General features: G+C 40.9%; 1 protein-coding gene across 1 annotated transcript in view; it reads right to left on the bottom strand.

The window, feature by feature from the left end:
• Nucleotides 1-22,935, bottom strand: part of ABCC2 (ATP binding cassette subfamily C member 2) — a 277,757-nt gene that overhangs the window by 110,101 nt on the left and 144,721 nt on the right. The window contains exons 14-16 of the mRNA XM_069239683.1: nucleotides 21,204-21,288; nucleotides 17,092-17,158; nucleotides 15,132-15,258 (exon numbers count right to left, since the gene is read on the bottom strand). Coding sequence (XP_069095784.1) covers nucleotides 15,132-15,258; nucleotides 17,092-17,158; nucleotides 21,204-21,288 — 279 coding nt within the window. The remainder of the gene's footprint in view (nucleotides 1-15,131; nucleotides 15,259-17,091; nucleotides 17,159-21,203; nucleotides 21,289-22,935) is intronic.

Here is a 22,935-nt window from a genome sequence, read left to right as displayed (position 1 = left end):
CTTTGCTCCACAGAAGGGACAAACAAATGCTGGACATCCTCAAGCAAGCAAAGCCAGCAAACAGAAAGCCAGAAAATGTGAGATACAAACCACAAGGTTAATGGTAAGTGTTGGTGGAATGCATTCCCAGGAAAGCGTTCAGGGTGCTTACAAGAAGTTTTCCACCTCTGAGGCACCTATCTTTTCTGTGCAGAGAGCTCTGTACACATATTCCTATGTTTAGTAGAAAATGCGGAAGAGATGCGAGTACGGACTGGAAAATGGGGAATACCTATGACTAAAGGGGAGATTTAAAGAGGAGTAAAATGGGGTTAAGGCAGGGTTAGAGAGTGGTTTAAGGAGGGACATGAACCTAGCCACAAAAGCGTAAGCCGATTCCTATTCACAAACTGCACTTCTAAAGTTACTACAGTCAAAAAGGATCCAAAACAAAAGTACTCCAGCTCAGAGAATGAGTAGGTCTAGCACCACTCATAGGCCACTAACAAGTAATGCATCACCCTTATACAGAAAATAATGGAGGTAGGTAAAATAAAAAGTGATCGGAAATAATGTTAAATAAAATGAATAATTTAAATTATTTTAAATCTATATATATATAGATTTTAATGTTAAAAAATTTAATCTAATTCAAATAGAAAATAAATGTAACTATTTTTTCAATTCATTTTATACATAACTTTAATTAACTTCCAACGCATAATAATTATAAATATTTTACTTTAGCTAAGTTTACATTTGAAATATGAATTGACATTGAAATTCACGATGGCCACCGGAAGGTTAAGCTTCTAAGAGCTCCCAGGCTTGGGACCATTTTTATGTGAATATCTCTGTTACTAGTCTGCCATCACCACCCCATCTCATCAGCAACGGTGGCACTTACCCCCAGCAACACCTCTAGCCTAAGTCTCAACCGTCAACACAGCTCCCTGGACGCTGCTCTCCATGACGTCCTTGAGGCTCCTGTCTTGGATGCATCTCAAACTGAGGTGAGCACTCCATTGAGGCTTGTACGATCTCACTCTATTTACTATGCTGTGACCCTTCTGTCTGGGGACGACTGCCACACCATCGTCTTTCTTGCTCACTAGAGACCTGGTGAGGCTTGAAGTGATTTGAAGGAGTTTGCCGTTTCTTCCCATCAATCACTCAGGGTTTTTGGAGTGGGTGTAGAGATCCGTGCCCCTCTCCTGATCTGCAATTCCGCTACACCACACCCTGTGAGAAAGAATCATATGCCCTGAGGCACAACACACATACCGCCTTCAAAGCCTAATGTCCCATCACTGTGCACGCCTGCCTCCGCCACACTGCATTGGTATCTTCGGGCCATAGTTGAGCTGGCTCAGTCTGGCGCGACTCTCAGATTTGCATTGCAACCTCGCCACATCCTAAGTCTATATAATGCAGACGGTTGACTTATGGAGTGTTTCTACATTGCTGCAGGATTGTTCTACTTTGCAGCCTGACAACAATAGACAGCTCCATTTCTCCTTTCAAACATGGCTCATACAGTATGAGTTTTCATACTGGTATCTACGGTATCCCGTGGATAGCATAACTTATTTAACTACTCATTAGGCCTGGGCGGAGAGAATGGAGTCCGGCTTTGTGGAATTCTGCAGAGTTGACAAAAAACTCAGTGGAAAATCTGCAAAGACAGAGTTCCGTGCCCCGTGAGTCCTCCTGAATGCGCCCATGTTGGAAGCATTAAGCAGGGTCTGACCTGGTCAGCCAGGATAGTCCCTGCTTAGTGATTCCAAGAAGGGCACCCTCATAAGGGCCGTAGGCAGCGAAAGCTGCCGCTTCAGTCTTTGTTTGTGTGCACACACATTGAAAACCAGGGTCTTCCTGGGGGTCCTACACTCCTTGTCGTCTGACAGCAACAAGGAGTCCTCCTCTCCAGCAGTTGCCTCGCTCCTCTGCTCCGGTGCACTCTGCAGCCCAGTTATGGGCTCCAGAGCGCAAGCGCAGACTGTCTGAGCTTGCACTGTGCAGCCCATACTGGGCTGCAGCACACACCAAGTGAGATCCACACCGCTGGAGCCCAAGCGGAGCACAGAGTTCCAAAAACTCCGTTAGATCCACCATCGGAGCAGAGCTCCCTGCACAGGGCTATTAATCATCTAAAATTCCTTCTTTCAGTCTAATTTATTTTTCACATCTATATGACGTCATTGCCTATAAAGTTTTACTTTTCCACCCTTTATGGCTCCTGCACATCAATTTCCAAAGAAAATGATAAAGAACTATATAGTCCTCTTTGGTAAATTAAACAAGGAAACTGATATAGGACTATCTAAACCTTTTCAGTAATCCCCATCTTGCTCCTTCCTCCTTTCACATACTACATCACACTTCGCCATGGATTCATACCAAGATAACAAGATGAATGCCCTACTGTCCCATGCAGGATACAACTCATTTAGAATAAATTACCCTCCTAACTTATCCAAAAATGCAATAAAAAACCTTAAACATAAAATTCTAAACCTCAATAACAAAACTCTTATCACAGACCCATATTTCTGCCACAACAAGGGCGTTATATTAAATAACCTCATCGTCACTACCAATCAGTGTGCCCAATGGAGGTAAGAGTCTTCTTCGCTACTCAATACCACCACCACCACCACAAAAATCCCACATGTTCAAAAACTCACTATCGCACCCTCTTCACTGTACAATGCGGAAGCCACCATCTCCATCTAAAAAAACGACCACTGCTTCGCCCGCCCCCTCACAACCTCCCACTGACTCCTCTCCAGGTGACACACTCATCACCCCTCCCCCCAATACCACTCCTCTCTCCCCAGGTGGGCTCTCCATGCAACTCTCCATGAGATCCCCTGATCACCCCCTCCTCACAATACCCCTCCTCATTCCTCTCTCCTCTGGTGGATACCATCTCACCCACTGGTACATCTGGCATCCATCATTCCCCTTCCCAAACTGAAAATGCAGGAAATGCCTTACAATATCAACATTCCACCTACACCCCCCCCCCCTGCACTGCTACAGAATCCTGCACCAACTATCCCACCAACCAATATAGTTTACAGTGCACTCCTTATCATCCAGAGATTATTATGACCTTGATAGGGGATCTGACCCCTCTATTGGTCTGATTCGACCGGTTCTCCCTATTTAGCGGCTACCACCAATCAGGAGTCCACTAGATGCCTCTACTCTAAGTCTACGCTTGATACCATAAAGTCTGAATTACTGCTGATTAGTTCTGGCATCCGTAATCATATGCATATCACGTCCAACCTGGAATACACTTTGTCCATACAATTACACACCTCACGAATCACAACATCCTAACTCCCAAATGCCAGACTGGTGTCAGCCCTACCAATACTCCTGATTCACAACCCAGATAGAGTTGCAAACCGGAACTTGACCACTACTCCTTAACCAATAGGCTAGTCAGACACTTTTGAATAACAATATTCTCTCCCTCCTTGTCAATTACAACTGTGCCAATGCGATGCCTGCTGGGAAAATTTAGACTATTATCAGACACCCTCCTAGGGAATCCCATCGTAGTGCTAGATATAGTAATAAAATGAACCTCAAACAAGTTCCCATCTCACACTCTTCTACTAATACCACTAAAACAATCCTTAAATGCTCATTACTCAGTGTTGTTACTGCTGTGAAACAAGTGGCTGACATAGCTGATCTTATACTTAACCTCGACATCTTCATACTCACTGAAACTTGGCTGAATGAATCCTCATCCCTAATTTTTGACATTCTAGTCCCACCCAGTTATGACATCATCAGACTAGACCATTCAGGCCACACCGGGGGTGGCTTAGCCTGTGTACAAAGGTCCAAGCTTTCCACAAAACAAACATATTCTTCGTCACTGCCCTCCTGCGATTACCTTAGGATCAACCTCTCCACCAATGACAACCCTACATGTTCTCTCCACACAATATACCACCTCCTGGAGATAATCACATTCGTTGAATAGATTATGGAGACCATCTCCTCCATTAATGATGGATTCATTATCATTTTATTTTTCTGCTGCTAGCTCAGCCAACATGTGAAGGGAGGGGCGGGGCTGGGCCATGGGAGGGGGGAAGGGGTAGGAGGAATGGAGTGCATGTGAAGGGAGGGGCGGGCTAGGTTGTAGGAGGGGGGAGGAGGAGAGAGTGCACCTAAGTGTGGATGTGTGTTTGGCCGGCCGTCTTTGGCCAGCCAAACACACATGACCACTTAGGTTTCTCCAACCCGGCTGTGTTGAACAGCTGGGCTGGTTAAATTGCACAGACCCCAGGGCAGTGTATGAGCAGCAGTACAAGCTGCTCAGACCAATCCTGATGCTGCTCTCTTGCTATGATTAGAATGACAGCAGCACCAGTATTGCTAGGGAGCCTGTGCTGGTGTCCCAGTGAAAGGCGGCAGGGGACGGAGGCAGCGGGAAGGGTGTTTTTTTGATTATTTGTTCCACCGTTGTATCCTCCTCCAGCCTCCCTTGACATTTGCGGCCTCTGCCTTAGTGCCACCACCAGAGGAGCTAACCATTAACTCCATGCTTTAAGGAAACTAAAACCTTTCCTTCCCTCTGCAGTTTTAAAAACACAGGTTCAAGCGCTTGTAATATCTAAACTAGGCTGTGGCAGTGCTACCCTTGTGGGCCTTACAAAAAGCAAACTTGCACTATTGAAGGCTACCTTGAATGCAGCAGCAAGGCTCATCACTGGCTCAAAAAAAGAGATCATAGCACCCCAACATCCAATCACTGAAATGGCTACCCTTGAGGCGAGGATCTATCTTAAAATTGCCTGTTTGACCCACAATATGCTACACCATAACACCCCCTCTTACCCATCCCAGAAATTGACCTTATCTGGCAGAAACAGACTGTCTAGAAGTACAAGCTCCGTTCTACTTATGCTACATAAATTCAATAAAAAGACAACCTAAATTCGATCCTTTGTCCCTACAATCTGGAACTCCCTTCCTCTGGAGACCAGGGGCAACCCATCCACATCCATCTTCAGGAGGCAAGTAAAATTTCTACTTGCCGATAGATTCCTCTTGCACTGAGGTCATACCTCCCTTCACATTCACCCATATCATCATAGTCCGAGTTGTCTCTCCATCTCCCAACATCTACACATCATCTTGACACCTTTCATATTCCAACCACGCCTGTTTTTGTGAAAGACTATGTGATCCTGGCTTTCTACCTACTACTCGCTTATGTATTTATACTATTTTTTTATGTATATATTTTTTATTTTTATCACTTTGCCTTTGTATCACAACTACCTTTATTATTACTGTAAAGCTCTCTGTCACCCTTAAGGGTCTTGTTCGCGCTATATGAAACTCTGAAAACAAATAATTAAAATTAACATTTTAAAAACATGAACAACTTTTTTTATTACACTATACTTTATCCATAGGGACATCGATGTGGAGATCTCCTCCTGGGTGGCAGAGGTGTCTGCAGAGTGTGTGGAATATAATACATACTTTCTGTTAACTGTTGATACATAACAATTATAAATATAATACCCCTTCCCCCCCATGCGATGGCATTGAACTCAGCTCCATGTGGAGCAGAGTTCAATGCCGCAGCAAGTTTTCCACTGGGCTGACCAGAAGAAACCTTGGTTTCCGCTGGTCAGCCCTGTGTAAAACCTATAATAGGGCAGGTCGGGAGATGGCAGTCTCCTAACCATGGGTCTGGCAGTTGGGTTTTCCAACAGCTAAAGTCATAATCAGACCCTTAATGCTTTGGGTCTAAATAGTTACAAAGTCTGGTAGTGATATCAACACTTTAATCTTCCAGCAGCATTTTTAGTTATTTTCATGTTCCATGCCCTCCTTATTTTCATAGAGACAGAACTACATGATTTGGTCAACTGCTAGATGGTCATGGGAATTGCTCCTTCAAACCATAAAGTTAAGTACTCCTACTAAATAAAACAAAACAGATAATACAGATCTTTCAAATGCATGCTCTCTCTCCCAGCCCCACTTCTGTTATGCTTTTGGAGAGGGCAGGTCTGCCACAGCTACATGATTTAGGAAAGACATGTAATATCTTCAACAAATGGCAGCAATATTTTGTCTGGGTCTGAGTGATGATACCGAACTTTGTGTTATGGATGGTGATAATGCTACTGATTTGATCATTCTCACACTGTTAGAGATCAATTTATGTTTCACCTTCTTTTCACTGACAGGATCCAGGCCACTGTGAAAGCCTTTCTCCGTTTCATAGGATGCAGTATGGAATATTACCCCTATTTAAGCCATTTGTGAAACCTGTGCAATAGTGATAAAGACTAGCTACCTTACCCTTTCTTTTAAATGACCATTTTCAGTCACTAGTAGCTTTACAGTAAATGGGCTAAATATTTCAAGTATTGACTCAATACCAAACTCAGTGTCATCTTAGAGATTTGGGGGCTCTTGGCTATATTTTGAAGCCCAATTATTGGAAAATATTTGAATTGATTATCCCTATTTTGCTAATTCAAGCTGTAGTGATGCTAAACAATATTGAATTAAGCATTAAAGGTTCAGGGCTGAAAGCTCATACTCCCTGGTATTCACCATCAAAGTAGCAAAATAATACCAAAAGAAAGCATGAATGAGCACAGATTAAGCAACTTATTTATGCAGCTGGATCGAGTAGTTTTAGACCTGGCATTATCCAAGACTTTTTGACTTTACTAAAATTATATGTATAATTTACATTTTTACAGGGACGTTTAGTCAGTACTATTGATCTGTTGTTTTTTTAAAGGATTTTATTATTATCAAAAAGGACCAGCAGTACAGCAGTGACTCATTCTTGCTTTCATTCTCTGACATACCCGCAATACAACACACACAAACTCAACAACATATGCAAGCTACATTAAAAGAATGCAAGTACAAGAAAACATGCTGACATCTAAACATGACAGGCATATGCTTAAAGTGGCAAAATTAAGCATGGCAACGGGTGCCCATCTTGCAAAGGTATTATAAATAGTTTATCATTGTTTTGAAGTTCAAGCATGGTGTCACATTTAGAAGTAAACTGCCGGCCATCGTGGGATGGTGAAACACCGATATGCTATGGACAACAGCATTCTATAATCATCATGCAGTTCAGAGGAAGAGGTCAAGTGGGATGTTGTGCACTGCAAATGACATGAGCCGAAAGCAAGTGACCTGATAGCACCACCTGGTGAGCAGTAGCATCCCTTTAAGAAACAATACAAATAATAAGAGCAGAAGCAAAGAAATGAAAGGGGAACTATAAAAAAGTAGAGAATTCAAAATGAAAGGCTTGGCCAACCAGACCTGACCTAATGGCACATTCAGGTGGATATATACATGTAATTAGAAAATGCCATAGTTCACAGGCAAGAGAGCCAAAGAGTGAGGTCGACTGACCCACTACCCAATGCAGTTCGTTGTCCTGGATGAAAGCAAAGTGTAAATGACACTTGAAGAGAGATGACCCCAAGGTCATCTATGAATCTATGAATATGTATTTATATATATGGACCTATGTAATATCTGATGATTTTTTTGTTACAAGGTCCTAGCAGACATCTAAGAAGAGATTTTGGCAAGAATTATTAGAGTGCAAATCTACTGTATGGGGATTTGTCAGGGGCAGTAACCAACACCCAAATAATTCCATACAAAGGTAATCTGTGACAATTCATGTCACATAATACCCATCTTTAGGCTTTCATACAGAAAAATAACAACCCACCCTTAAATGCCTATTGATCTTAACATATGCTTTTCACAATCAATGTGCCAAACCTAATGCGTTTCTCATAGCTTTTCATAGTACACAGATCATACTTATGGTTACAGACATTTTTTCCCCCAGTGAACCAATCAGTTCTGCAGCTGTCATTTTTGGCATATCACCATAACCAACTGAAGCATGCTGTACTAAGCTTAAACTTTCCTGCAAGCCAACCATCAGGCATACAGTCATAAAATCACATATTACGCACAATTACGGTTGGCAAAGCAAGATCCTGTCTCTCCTAATAGGGCCAAAAAGGGATTCTGGCAATACAAATCTTCAGTGCTCACAGTTTGTCAAAGGGAGAAAGCACCACCAAAAATCCTTGCCTACCTTGGTAATCTGTGAGATTCCATATAACAAAATACCTAACTTTAGGCTTTAATACAGAGTCATAGCAATCTACCCTTAAAAGCCTATTGACGTTAAAACATGTTTTTCACAATCAATATGTCAGAACTGCTGCCTTTGTTGTAATTTTTAATTGTAAACAATCAGGCAAGAAACCTTTATCATTGGCTTGCCACCACAGACCTACTGTGTTGGTTCATAACCCTTACCAAAAAGCTACCAGCAGGTACACTCTACTGAAATTACAAATATGTACAAAATGCAGGTGTCAAAACAATAGACATTTCCTATTAATGGAGACTAATAAGGATTAAAATTGTGCAAATTATCTATACTCGTAGTTTTTTCAGGTAGGTCATCAAATACCTTGCCTACTACAATAATTAACTAAACACCTGCAAAGTATGATAACAATCCATCTTTAAAGCCTATTGCTTTTAACACATGCTTTTCACAATACGCAAAGAGGACCTACTTGTTTTGACATAACTTTTCATTGTACACAGATGACACCTAAGGACTTTAACATAACTTTTCCAAGTGAACAGATAAGGCCTCTAGCCCTCACAAGTGCCTTGACACTAAATACATCCCAGGCCTACTGAAGTGCACATATGGTGGCAACCATCAAGATTGCACTTAAAAAATACAACTGGCAAAACAACATACAACCTCTCTCAAAAGGGTCCAACAAGAATCATCACAGTGAAAATCTACTCCCAGTGTTTTCCAGAGTGGACACCAACACAAAACCTTTGACTACTATGGTAATCTGTGAGATTAGTTATAAATAGAGATCGTTCTATGGACTGTAACAGAATGCAATAACAATTCACTGTTAGAGGCCTCTTGACTTTGTCATGTGCTTTTCACAATAAATAAGCCAGACCTACACCCTTTGTAATAACCTTTCATAATAAGCAGGCCAAACCTGGGGCATCAAACATAACATTGCCCTGCATACCAATCAAGCATACAGCTGTTGTCATTAGCTTGTCACCATAATCAACCCATGCCTACTGTGCTGAGTGTAAGCTTTCCCACAAGACAATCATCACGCATGCAGTCATTAGACTGCAAACGTAAAATAAAATTACATTTGGCAAAGCGAAATACTATCTCTCCCAACAAGGCTTAACCCCTTGGGGCTGCAGACGAGCTGGTCTCGTCCTCGGCTACAGTGCTCGTGTGCGAGGATGAGACCAGCTCGTCCTGCATCTGGCCCATGGGGGGGGAACACTAGTGCTCCCCCTGTGGGTCACCCACCCACACCACCGCTCAGGTATGGCAGGAAAGCACTTCCCCTGCCACCCCGAGCCCCTTTGCCGATCTGATGACGTTGGTGCACTCACAGCACGCTGACGTCATCAGATGCTGTTGGGGACGAGCTGGAAGCGTTTTTCCTTTCCCCCCCTGTGCCTGCTTTGAATGGATTCCTGCTCCACGTTCGTAGAGCAGGAATCCACCCACTAGACACCAGCGATGTGGCCCCTGGGGGTGGGTCGGAACCCACTAGGTGCCAGGGATTTGTGTGTGTGTGTTTTGTTTGTTTGGGGTGGCCTCTTGGGCAAGGGTCGCGCCCCAAAGGGGACACATAACTCTTGGCCATTTCTGTCCCCCTTGGGGGCAGATAGGCCTATTACTTTTAGTTTTTTTTTTTTGTGTGGGGGGTGACCCCTTGGACAAGGGTCGCCACCAAAGGGGGCTCACAACCATTTGCCATTTCTGCCCCCTTTGGGGGCAGATCGGCTTATTTTTTTTAGGTCCATCTGCCTCCAAGGGGGGCAGAATCCACTAAGGCGCCAGGGATTATTCCTTTTTCATTTTGTTTCGTGGGGGTGGTGGTCCCTTGGCTAAAGGTTGCCCCCCTTAAGGGAGAATCGTCCTATTTTTGTAAGGCCCTGAAAGCCCACTAGACATCAGGGAAGAATTTCTAGTTAAAAAAAGAGGGTGGGGGTATGGCCGTACCCCCACTCCAAATAATGGGGACAAAGTTGTTCTTCCTACTGGTGGGCAGATGGGGCAATTCCGGGTGCAGAAAGCCTACTACATGCCAGGGAATTTATTAAAAAATAGAGGGTTGGGGGCTGCCAACCAGTATGGGCAACTGAAGGGGGTAACAGTCTTTCAGCCCCCACCTCGGAAACTAAAGGACCTTATCCCAACGGCAAGCAAGAGGATCTTTGATTATTTTGGGTTTTGATTTTACATTTGGGCTAAGAGAGCTTTGCTAACTCTCAATATCGTCCCACTTGGAATGGTAAGCGGCTGCACTTTTTAGACTTTGGGACGCTGCCACCTAGAAAAATCTACCAGACCTAGACACATCTGAAAACTAAACATCTGGGCAAGTCCAGGGTGGTGTGCTTCACAGGCACCCCCACACCATTTTCTTACCCAAAATGCCCTGCAAACCTCCAACTTTGCTTGAAATCATGCATTTTCCCTACATTTTTGTGATGGAACCTTCCGGAATCCGCAGGAATCCACACAATTCCTACCACCCAGCATAGTCGCATCTATACCGATAAAAATTCTGCCACACTTGTCAGCCTAAAGAGGTTTTTTTTTCAAACTGCCCCTTTAGACCCGCTTTGGTTCCCTCTCTATTTCAACATGTTTTTGGCCCTTTCCTGCCACAGCCACTTGGCCCACCTACACAAGTGAGTTAAAAATTGTATTAGAAGACTGAGGGGAACGTTTGATGGTAGGAAATTTGTGCCAGTACAGTGATCCCATTCAGAAATATGAGGAAAATGTATTTTTTTTGCTAAATTTGAGGTTTGCTGAGGATTCTGGCTAAGAAAACACTGGGAGATCCACACAAGTCACACCTCCCTGGACTGCCTCGGGTGTATAGTCTTCAAAAATGTCTGGGTTTGGGAGGTTTCCCTAGATGGCTGCTGAGCTCAGGACCAAAAACGCAGGTGCCCCCCTTGCAAAAACAGGTAGTTTTGCAATAGATAATGTTGATGTGTCTATGTTGTGTTTTTGACCCTTCCCTATCACGGGCACTAGGCCTACCCACACAAGTGAGGTACCATTTTTATTGGGAGATGTGGGGGAATGATGGGTGGAAGGTAATATGTGGCTCCTCTAGGATTCCAGAACTGTCCATCACCGAAATGTGAGGAACAAGTGTCTATTTTGCCACATTTTGAGGCTTGCAAAGGATTCTGGGTAACAGAAGCTGGTGAGATCGTCACAAGTTACCAAATCCTGGGTTCCCCTAGGTGTCTAGTTTAAAAAAATGTACAGGTTTGGTAGGTTGTCCTAGGTGCTGGGTGAGCTAGAGGCCAAAATGCACAGCTAGACACTTTCCAAAAAACACGTCAGTTTTCAATGTAAAAATTGTATATGTGCATGTTGCATTTTGGGGCATTTCCTGCCGTGGGCACTAGGCCTAACAACACAAGTGAGGTACCATTGTTATCGGGAGACTTCGGGGAATGCTGGGTGGAAGGAAGTTTGTGGCTCCTCTCAGATTCCAGAACTCTGCAGCACCGAAATGTGAGGGGAAAGTGTTTTTTATATAAATGTTGAGGTTTGCAAAGGGTTCTAGGTGTCGGAACCTGGTGAGAGCCCCACAAGTCACCCCATTCTGGATTCCCCAAGTTGTCTAGTTTTCAAAAATGTGTGCTAGGTTTCCGTAGGTGCCGGATGAGCTAGAGGCCAAAATCCACAGCATGGCACTTTGCAAAAAACATGTTTGTTTTCTTTGGGAAAATGTGATGTGTCCACATTGTGTTTTGGGGCATTTCCTGTCGTGGGCACTAGGCCTACCCACACAAGTGAGGTATCATTTGTATTGGGAGACTTGAAGGAATGCTAGGTAGGAGGAAGTTTGTGGCTCCCCACAGATTTCAGAACTTTCCATCACCGAAATGTGAGGAAAAAGTGTTTTTTGTCAACTTTTGAGGTTTGCAAAGGATTCTCGGTAACAGAACCTGGTGAGAGCCCTCAAGTCACCCCATCCCGGATTACCCTAGGTGTCTAGTTTTCAAAAATGCACAGGTTTGCTAGCTTTTGGTAGGTGCTGGCTGTGTCCATGTTGCGTGTCGCTGCTTCTCAACACCTTATCTTATGCCCATTTTGGAAATACAAAGGTTTCCTTGATATCTATTTTTCACTTTTTATATTTTACCAAATGAATTGCTGTATGCCCGGTATACAATAAAAACCCATTGCAAGATGCAGCTCATTTATTGGCTTTGGATACATAGTGTTTTTGATGAACCTACAAGCCCTATATATTCATGCAACCAGAAGAGTCCAGCAGACGTGACAGTATATTGCTTTAAAAAATCTGCCATAGCTGGAAAAGGTTACAGAAGATAACGTGGACAGAAATGGTTGTTTTTTTCAACTCAATTTCAGTATTTGTTTATTTCAGCTGTACTTTCTGTAGGAAAACCTTGAAGGATCTACACAAATGACCCCTTGCTGAATTCAGAATTTTGTCTACTTTTCAGAAATGTTTAGCTGCTCAGGATCCAGCATTGGTTCTCCTAAAAGACTCTAACATGGATTATTGTAGAGAATATTTCACAATATGTGTGCAATTCCATTTAGCAAAATACCTGCCTACAGGCTTTAGCACTATGTAGTAACAATCCATCCTTTAAAGCCTATTGTCTTTAATGCATGGTTTTCACAATAAGTACATCAGGCCTACTGACCTTGTCATAATGTTTCATAATAAACAGATAAAACCTATGAAATCTGGCATGATGTTTTCTATTGAATCGAGGAAGCCTTTACCTTTTAACACTGCCTTTACATTTTACCAAAATTGGCCAATTTAAGTGCACATAAACTGGCAACCATCAAGCATGCAGGTATAGAATTAAAAATATGTAGAAGAATACAACTTGCAAAACCATATGCATTCCCTCTCAAAAGAGCCTAACAAGAATCATCACATGAAATCCCTCCGAGTGTGTTGGAGTAGGTAGCCAATGCCAAAACTAATGCCTATTTACTTTAATCTGTGAGATTATATGTAATAAAATATATCTCTATAGCTCAAGGTGATTACAACCAACTGTTAAAGGCATACAGGCTATAACATTCCTTTTCAAAATTAATAAGCTAGACCGTGGTGGCGGTCCGAAGACCGCCATATTTGAAGTTGCTTTGGATTTCCGTTCGTTTATGGGCGGAAATCTGACCCTGCCTGCCTGGCCAATGGAGGAAGAGAGGCGGTTCCACCGCCAGCACCGCCACACCAACAGGACTCCGCACGCCGCATTACGATGCATAAAATGCCGCAGCTGTGTCCTGTATGGCAGTGCGGTGCTCCCCTCCCAGCGACCACCTCGCCGAAACAGGTAAGTGGACCGTCCGAAAGGGGGAGGTTGTTAGGTGCATGTGTGTGGTGTGTGCATGCATGTGTAGCAGAATGGGTGTGTGCGTGTATGTGTAGCGGAATGGGTGTGCGTGAGTGTGTGTGTATGTATGTGTGCATGGAGGGTGTGTGTGTCTGCGTGCGGATGAGTGGGGTGTGTATGCATGCATACAGATGAGTGGGGGTGCGTGCATGGAGGTGTGTGGATGTGTGGGGGGTGCATGGAGGTGTGTGGATGTGTGGGGGGTGCTTGGAGGTGTTTGGACATGTGGGGGTGCATGTGTTGGCAACAGGAATGGGGTGACTGCCACAAAAAGCCCGGTGCTATGCTGCCTCCTAACATGACCAGTGGACTGAGGCCTGCTGCCAGCCGGGAGAAGCTCACCGCCGGCTGCGATGTTGTGGCGGTTTGGCTTCAGCCAAACCGCAGTAATTGCAATGTGGCGGTCTTTACTGCCGGGTCGAAGGCGGTAAGACCACCACACTTGTAATAAGAGCTCAAATGCCTTTGTCACGATGTTTCATCATAGGCATGCCAGACCTATGGCATAGGACATAACGTTTCAAGTACCTCAAACAGGCAAAAAGCTTGTCACCATTAGGAGCTCAGGCCTACTACGTAAGCTTTTCCACAAGGCAACCCTCAGACACAGACATAAAATTAGAAAAGAATACAAAATTTCAGCTGGCTTAGTAAAATATTATCTCTCCTTAAGGGCCTTGCAAGGATTCACACAGAACAAATATTCTATAGCCACTGTTTGTCACACTGGGTGACCCACACCAAAACCATTGCCTATTACAGTGATCTATGAGATTCTATGTAACCGAATACCTAGCTGTAAGATTTAATATTGAGGAATAACAATCCTCACTTAAATTGCTATCGACTTTAAGACATGTTTTCAGCAATAAATACATCATACATACCTAGTGTCTTTATCATAACATTTCATAACAAACAGATTAAGCCGATAACCATGATCACAGGCTTACCATCATAACCAACTCAGTCTTGCTCTTATTGAGTATGAACATTGCCACAAGCCAAAAAGTTTAGTAAAGGCACAATTTTTAATGGAAGCACGAAAGTTGAGCCCAATCAAATCCTGTACTCAACTCAGGTGAACCAATATATGAGTTGAGCTTAAACCCCTCTCTCAGTAAAACCCTGAAAGTTCTTTTTTGTTGATCACATAAGGTCAAGTGACAGTTGCACGTTCAAACCAGACCTAAACATAACCTGGGCTGTCAAACACAGAACTGCACTCTGAAGTTTAAAGTATATGACTTCCCTCCTCCTATATGTGCAGCTGACAGAGAAAACACATAGTAAATTATCTAGTTCTTTAAGATACTTTTATAGCATCACAAAGTCATGTGTGTGCCCCTGAAAGTGCAAACATAGGCAGTCATTCTGCTGCTGGCACAGGCAAGATGATAAATAAACAAAATTATGACAGCTGCGTGGAGAGCAAGATTTTTTGTGTAAGCACAAACTTCTGCCCAATCAAAACATTTTTTTTAGGTTAGTCACATAATCCCTGGTGAGAGCTGAGCTTTGAAGAAGCTCAACTGAATGTACTCACATTTCCATAATTTAGTAGGTTTGCTCTGGTTTTTGCCAGTTTTCCTTACCTTGATATTAACAAATCCTTTGATGTTGTCCATTTCCCCAAGCATTGCTGAAATAAGGGAGGATTTCCCCGAACCTACACCACCGACTACGGCCACCAGCTTGCCTGGTTTGATGTCCAGATTGATACTACAGGAGAAAGCAAATGAGAGAACAGCAATGATGCATGCACCTAAGTATTACAGCATAGCAAATGCTATTATCAGTGGCTACTTACATCCTCATACCAAGCCCATCAAACTATGGACTTCTTCCACACATAACTAAATGGTAAACTACTGCTCTGAATTTACTTGAGATAAGTACAAATGTAGGCACCAATATCAAAGGGGCATGGGAACGCATATAAGCTCATATACATTTGATGGTACGTGTCTTAATTGTAACAACCTAGGAGGAATCAAGTATTTGTTCCCACTAATAGAATCAGATTTCTATTATTTGTGCAATTATGGTTGCATGGTTTGTCCATAATGTTAAGCATCCATTAGGACATTCAGTATGTGGGATGCTTTATATTGGTGTTGGTGATTTCCAACAAATGATTCATTATTCAGAGTTATGATAGTTTTCTTTGCTCTTTTTAGATTACTCTTGAGCCTCCCATGGTTTATTGAGTTAGAGGTCAAAAAAGGTTATTGAAGTTAGAGGTCAAAAAGTTATTGAGTTAGAGGTCAAAAAAGGCTATGGCCTTTTGACATTTGTTGATGTTCTCATCTATGTGCCTGTAGAGAATTATAGGCACCACCAAGACAAAAAACATTAAAATGGATAGCATGTATGATATGTCATTACACTATGGTGCGCATGGGCCCATTCAGAAAGGCACTAGACCCACACACTCGATCAATGCTCAATCTGTACCCTTACTATAAAGGGGTATACTCCAAGTAATTCTGTCTGACTACACTGCAAGAAGCATGGACAGGCACAGGTGCAAGGCAATGACAGTTCTTCCATCCCTTGGTTCAGCCGGTCACAGTCTTCTCCCCACTCTGGTAGTGATTAACCTACGCCCTGTGCTAAACAAATATTGTCCTTTATTTTAAATAAACAATAACTATAATCAAATGTAGGAGTGATATTGAAAGTGTTTCGGTTTGACATGTAAAAGAAGAACAAATAGATGTCAATCTGTTACACATTTTTACAAATCCCCTGCAAATCATGAGTAAATAATACAGTGCATAATCTGCACATCAGACATAATTTACGCTTGCGTGGCGCAATACTGAGCCATGAAATTTTGATCTACATATGTATTGTGGCCATAATATTGATTCCTGAAATATTATCAAGGAAACACTAGGTCTTTAGTATTAACTCTGCCGTTACATATTTTGTGGGTTGATAATATGGTCTTGGTATATCCGAGATTGATATTTCAACCACAATATTGTAATACAACACCAAATTCACTGGATTGCTGCTTGTCTTAAAAAATGCACTTGCACATGCCCAAGTGGAAAGAAAAAACATATTTTTGTTCCTTGTAATTTGTCATTGGGTGAGATGCTCACTTTCAGGAAATGTATCAACTAAACCGAATTACTTTCCTCATATTTGCCCATCTTAAATTCTTGCCTTATGTCAAGTTGAACCAAGACAACTTTTTTATCCGAGGATACAGGTGGAAGTCGTATGTGTCTCTTTTCAAACCCACCATGGGATTTGCACCTTTCAATGGTTCCACCATCATGCGCATAGCCTGCAAGTGGTTACTCTCATTCACTCCTGTGAATATGCCCTCTTTATTACTCATTAACGATTTATGTTATCATAAGGTAGACATTTACAACATGCATTGCACACACTCAGCACACACATATACATATGTTTGCACTTTTTTCTTCATTGATTTAGAACAAAATTAAATATGTGCATTTTGCAAATGTTTCTCTGGTAAGAGACTATTTGAGACTAAGATTGTTTATTTATATATCTTTTGTGTCTTCTGCTTACTCCATGACAACTGGTGCTCCATCTTGTTCCCAAGAAAATGAGGCATCTGAAAACTGGATGGCTGAATCTGCAAAGAAACTCACAAACCTCAGAATAATGTAAAACAAGTCATTAGATCATTTCTCAAGGCACCCCTAAATGCACAGATATAGAATGACACAAAATCAATTTTCAACACTCTTGTGCAAACCTACTAGAGTGACGTGAAATTTAGCCCTCAATTCAAGGAACACTAATATTGGGTTGGGCACAAATGGGAATTAAGATACCAAATCCAGTGCAAATTGTGCACCTCGGGGGGTTTGCCACAAAGTAACTTCTGGCATAATTTGTGTGGTCAAGTCCTGCACATTTGGACATTGGGTTCCTAGGAATGTCAAACAATAGTCACTATTAGTAAGATATCCCCACACGAGAATGGGCTCAATCTGAGTACCCAGTGAATATTTAACACCAAACAATCAATATTATGCATTGATTGCACGCCTCAGTGAATGAAGGCAATCTCTAGAAATGAGAAAAAACTTGAAAGTAAAACCCACAACTGGTAGGAAACATAACAACCATTTAATCTGCTGTGTTTTATGGACATAGTATATTTATTTTCTTTTTAATATTCCCCCAAACACTAAGTCAATTTGACATTTGGTATTGGTATTAAGCACTTCTCCTTTAACATTACAATGTACAATATACTAGGGTAAACATGTGATAGAAACATTCATTACCATCTTGGTAGAATAAAAACGAAATACTATGCAACTTTGTTCAAATGACAGCCTGAGAGTTATGTAAATTGTTTTTATTTGGAATGTAGTCCACTTAACACAGACTACCCTCCAAACTCTCTCATTTCAGATTACCAAGGCAGGCTAAAATTGACTGTTGTGTTGACCTATGTGAGTTCGGTTATTGTTAGATTATTTAAACAAAAATACAAAAAGCAGTAAAAACAGCAAGCTTAGTCAGCTTAATTATTCTGCTTTGAATTTTCCAGATATCTTCCTGACTTGTAGCAAGTATCTCTGCGGATCAGTAGGTAAAATGATTAAACATTTTCTATATAAAAACAGGTGAAACATATACATTCTAAGATTACATAATGTGTCCGGCACTAAGTGGGTGCTTGTTTTTAATCACACATAAAAGCTACAGCTTTAATTTCTGGGCATCATGGTGGAAGAGACTGTGGTAGGGAATTCCAAACCAAAATATTGATGGGCTACATTATTGTGACCAAAATATCGAGAGTCAAAATATCAATGATGTAAGTGCAGAGAGAGAGGTGTGGATTTATTATTCTTCACTTCACATCTACGTATCTTGAAGATAGATATATCACCAAGGTATGAATATGTGAAGTTAGGTATTGAAAAGCTAAACTAATCTACCTTTCATGATTTTGTCCCCTGATAGTTTGATCATGATATTGTGACAGGTTGATATTTTTGCTTTGATATTCCCAGACCACACAGATGTAAAACATCAAGCAATGGGATTTGGTTAGAGTGGGGTTCATCTTCAGTACAAAGTGACTTTCAGACTGATTGGTATCCATGGTGGCAGTGAATGAGATTATCAATGTTATCTTTGATTTAGTTGAATTTATATGTGGAGCTGTCACATACTAGAGCATTATATCCTGCGCTTAAAGACTGTAATTTTACAGATTTGTTTTTAAGGCCTTCTACTGGATTTATAAGCCGGAGCAGTAGGGCACAACCCAAGACAAAATGAGTATAAAGCTATTGGAACACTACAAACAGAGTAGAATGGTATAAGTATAAGAGGGAGAAACTATAACAGAAACATTGGAATATTGAAGCCCTACGTTTCTGAAATGTGCTGTCTTCAATAGCGCTCCATTGCTCCTGTATAGTTATAAAGACACCTGACCCTCAATGTTTGTTTCTGACCGAAATGCACCCTAGGGGCTGTGTTTATGATGTCATTTTCTTAGTGATTTATAAGTTGCACAGTTAACACTTTACAATACTTAAAATAGAGAACAGGGAAATATAGATTTGGGGGTATTCAAACTTACACTTTTTGAATACAGCATGAGAGGCCTGTAACACAGGTCTGGTATTCCATAACCAGGTGTTTTTTCTGCCTTTGACTCTCAGGTATAGGTTTAATAACAAACATCTACCAAACCGGATATGTCCTATTTATAACATCCTCAGTGGGAGTGGGGTCAAGTCTCTACTTGTATTCTTTATTTTGAAGGCATTCCTCACCTTTAGTGCGGTAATACCATGTGGTACTGTCAAAAACACTTATGGTTCTGTTAGCAATCCTCTACTAAGCTACTGTGTTGTAGACATACCATATTGTTGCTATTGGCAAGAACCAGGTCCCACCACAATCCTGTCTCTTGTTGGTCTTCCCACAATCCTCTTTGAGGCAGAAGAACAGATGATTCATAGAAATACATCAATCAAGTAAATACAAATATCTGCCTGTTTCTCCTGTTACCCACCTTTAACCAACCCGTGGTAGGCAAATACTTGGATCTATAAAATAGAAAAATATGCGGGGCACTCCTATTCAGATAGTAAAGATATCTCTAAGTGGTCATGAGAAATCAATGCAATTATGTGTATGTCAAAATCGAACAATTATATACAATTTCTAGAAAAGAGTAAATAAACACATTAGGGGATGCAGTATATATAAACCACATGTTTACTTTCAATGTGATAATTCAATATTGCTGATAGTTTGAAAAACATTTAACATATAAACTAACAATTACAGACTGGACATCAGTACATATTAGACATACATAAATCAAAAACAAATATTAGAATAATGTCCATGACAAATCCATCCAGAAAAAGTCCTGTTAGTAACAAAAAAGTTCCATCCAATCCTAAGATTCAATCATAAGTAGTTCCGTTCATAACCATATTGTTCATTCTGCTTGGAAAAAACAGCCAAATACTCCAGCCGACAAGTGTTTCGTCCTGTTCTGGACTTTATCAAGGCTCTTGCAGGGATGTATCTTCATGTCCTAATCTTAGTTAGCTTACTGTGATCTTTTAGTTGTATATCATTTTGCCCTGTCCCACTTAGCACAAATAACATATTAGACCAGTCACTCGTCCGGAGAAAATTCATCCAAACCGACAGTTTTTTAAATTACTTGTTCAAATATAGGTGTGCCTTTCACAGTGCTGACAACCAATAAATACAAACGTGTCCAGCCGTGAACTGCCGTTGCGACTTGTTCAGTTAACGCTGTGCTTGTGTGCCAAAACGCTGTGCTCATCCGCTCATAAAGATACATCCCTGCAAGAGCCTTGATAAAGTCCAGAACAGGACGAAACATGTGTCGGCTGGAGTATTTGGCGTTTTTTTCCGAGCAGAATGAACAATATGGTTATGAACAGAACTACTTATGATTGAATCTTAGGATTGGACGGAACTTTTTTGTTACTAACAGGCCCTGTCTGGATGGATTCGTCATGGACATTATTCTAATATTTGTTTTTGATTTATGTATGTCTAATATGTACTGATGTCCAGTCTGTAATTGTTAGTTTATATGTTAAATGTTTTTCAAACTATCAGCAATATTGAATTATCACATTGAAAGTAAACATTTGGTTTATATATACTGCATCCCCTAATGTGTTTATTTACTCTCTTCTAGAAATTGTATATAATTGTTCGATTTTGACATACATATAATTGCATCGACTTCTCATGACCACTTAGAGATATCTTTACTATCTGAATAGGAGTGCCCTGCATATTTTTCTATTTTATAGTCTTCTCACTGGTTAAGGTCCCTTTTCCAGTACACATATTTGGCAACAATATGTTTATGTGTTTAGAGCACCCGCTTCATACTTTTGTACTATAGTAGTATGCGGCCATTCTAAGCTTTCTGTTGCCTTGTTCATATCTATCTTCAAATACTTGGATCCATCCTGTCTTTTGTAACCTCACACCTGATGATTCAGTAATTAGATTGCCTTGTGTGAGTTTGGGTTTTGAGTGTATTAGGTTTACAAATTTGTAAAGTTTAGGAGACCTAGAAGCAGGTCATTGTAATAAATGGAACAATGTTGTACACATGCAGGATTTAAAGAGAAGCAGCCTACCAATAGTAGGATCGTGTTGAATAGATGATGTCTCCAGGTTGTCACCTCCCAAGTAATTCTCCAATCGACTGACAGACACACCTGTCTATAGTGAAGCATATGGTTAGTACTTCTAAAGAAATGCTGCCTAATCCAGCTTCACAAGTGATTTGAGAAGACAGTAGAACTCTAACTAAAATAGACGGGCAAAAAAGATATATAATTTAAGAAGTTTGTGTGATCAAGGAGCAAGAAGCCGAAGCAGATATAGAGGCGCGGCAAGCAAGCTTACTTTCTTATAGAATGATTTGGTGTTACAGAGATTCATCAATGCACAAAACACCTTTAACCCGGTAAACAACCTAAGGGTTCCTCCTTGCATACAAGGCAAGAGGAAATATGTAGGTATAGACTATCTGATAATACAAGAAGGTTCTAAATATCCAGCAGAAAGTGCATACACCCAGGACTCCTGTGTATGTCTAACGTGTGGCAGATTCAAACCACACAGTGGAGAAACCAACAATTTGCATATCCTCCCCTGGTGTATGGCTGCTTTCTCCAACTCTGAGAGGCATCCTGACAAAGATAAATATACATGCGTAGTTTCACTCACAAGTAAATTTACTACTCCACCTGGTTATAACTAAAGACTTTATGTTATTTACCATTTCCAAGTCATAAGGTACTCCTCGGTATAAACTTACATGTCTACATTCACTGATGGAGCCTCACGCACCAGGATTTCCACGTTTAAAGTTAAATTTTAAAGTTACAACTCATTAATTTATTTTTATTTAAAAAATATTGACATTTATTAAAACAGATGCACAGAATTTAAATTATGTATTTTTAACAAAATAATTAACTTTACTTTTAAAATATTTTTATTATTACATCTACTATTACGTTATTAATGATATATATAGCTATTAATATTAAACAAAAAATAAATGTAATTTAAAAGCTGAAATCATTGTATTTATTTAACATTACTTCCTAAGGGGAGTTATTTCAAGTCCCTACCTCCATTATTTTCTGTGGTAGGATGTACATGTAAGTGGCCAGAAACGTTTTGGCTGTAGTAATTTAAGAAGTGCTTTTAGTGAACTGCAATGAGCTTTCTGTTTTGTAAGTGGATATTTATTGTTTAATGTCTGTCCATAAACCCTTTTTATCCCTGCCTATACCCCTTCCTACTTACCAGTCACTCTTGTCAAACCCACATTTAACTGCTAAAACATAGACCTGCAGAGAATTCCACACTTAAAAGATATGACTGGCGAGAGTGGAGATCTCCGCATATAGCATTTTCTTAAGTGAGTGATTGTACTGTAGTGCTACTTAATATTTTACAAAATGTAGAATAGGGCCCTATGTGTGCAGATTGTCTCCAGTGGAGAAAATTCACTGGGATAGGATTCCTGTTACTGTGAAATTTCACAGCTATTGTTTTTCTTTTTCTTCATATCGAAAATACTGTTACATAACAAGATGTTCCGCCTCTAGAAACCAAACAAAAATGTGAGTGGTTCATGCATATTACCACACATCTAAAACTGACACCTGGTTTATTTAAGAAAATCTTTGGAGGTGAGGGAAAAGCATATTAAATACTTGGCAATGACCAAAATGCTACAACTTTGAAGGTATCACACCATGTATTTTGCCCACTTCAATGACAACTACTTCCTGTCCCCCTAGGTGCAAATTACACTGTGGAAAAAGGAACTGGCATCTCTGCACTGTAAGT

Source organism: Pleurodeles waltl, chromosome 6 (assembly GCF_031143425.1).
Source record: "Pleurodeles waltl isolate 20211129_DDA chromosome 6, aPleWal1.hap1.20221129, whole genome shotgun sequence".
In the NCBI taxonomy this organism is placed as follows: Eukaryota; Metazoa; Chordata; class Amphibia; order Caudata; family Salamandridae; genus Pleurodeles; species Pleurodeles waltl.
This window is presented reverse-complemented; position numbering and strand designations above follow the sequence as displayed.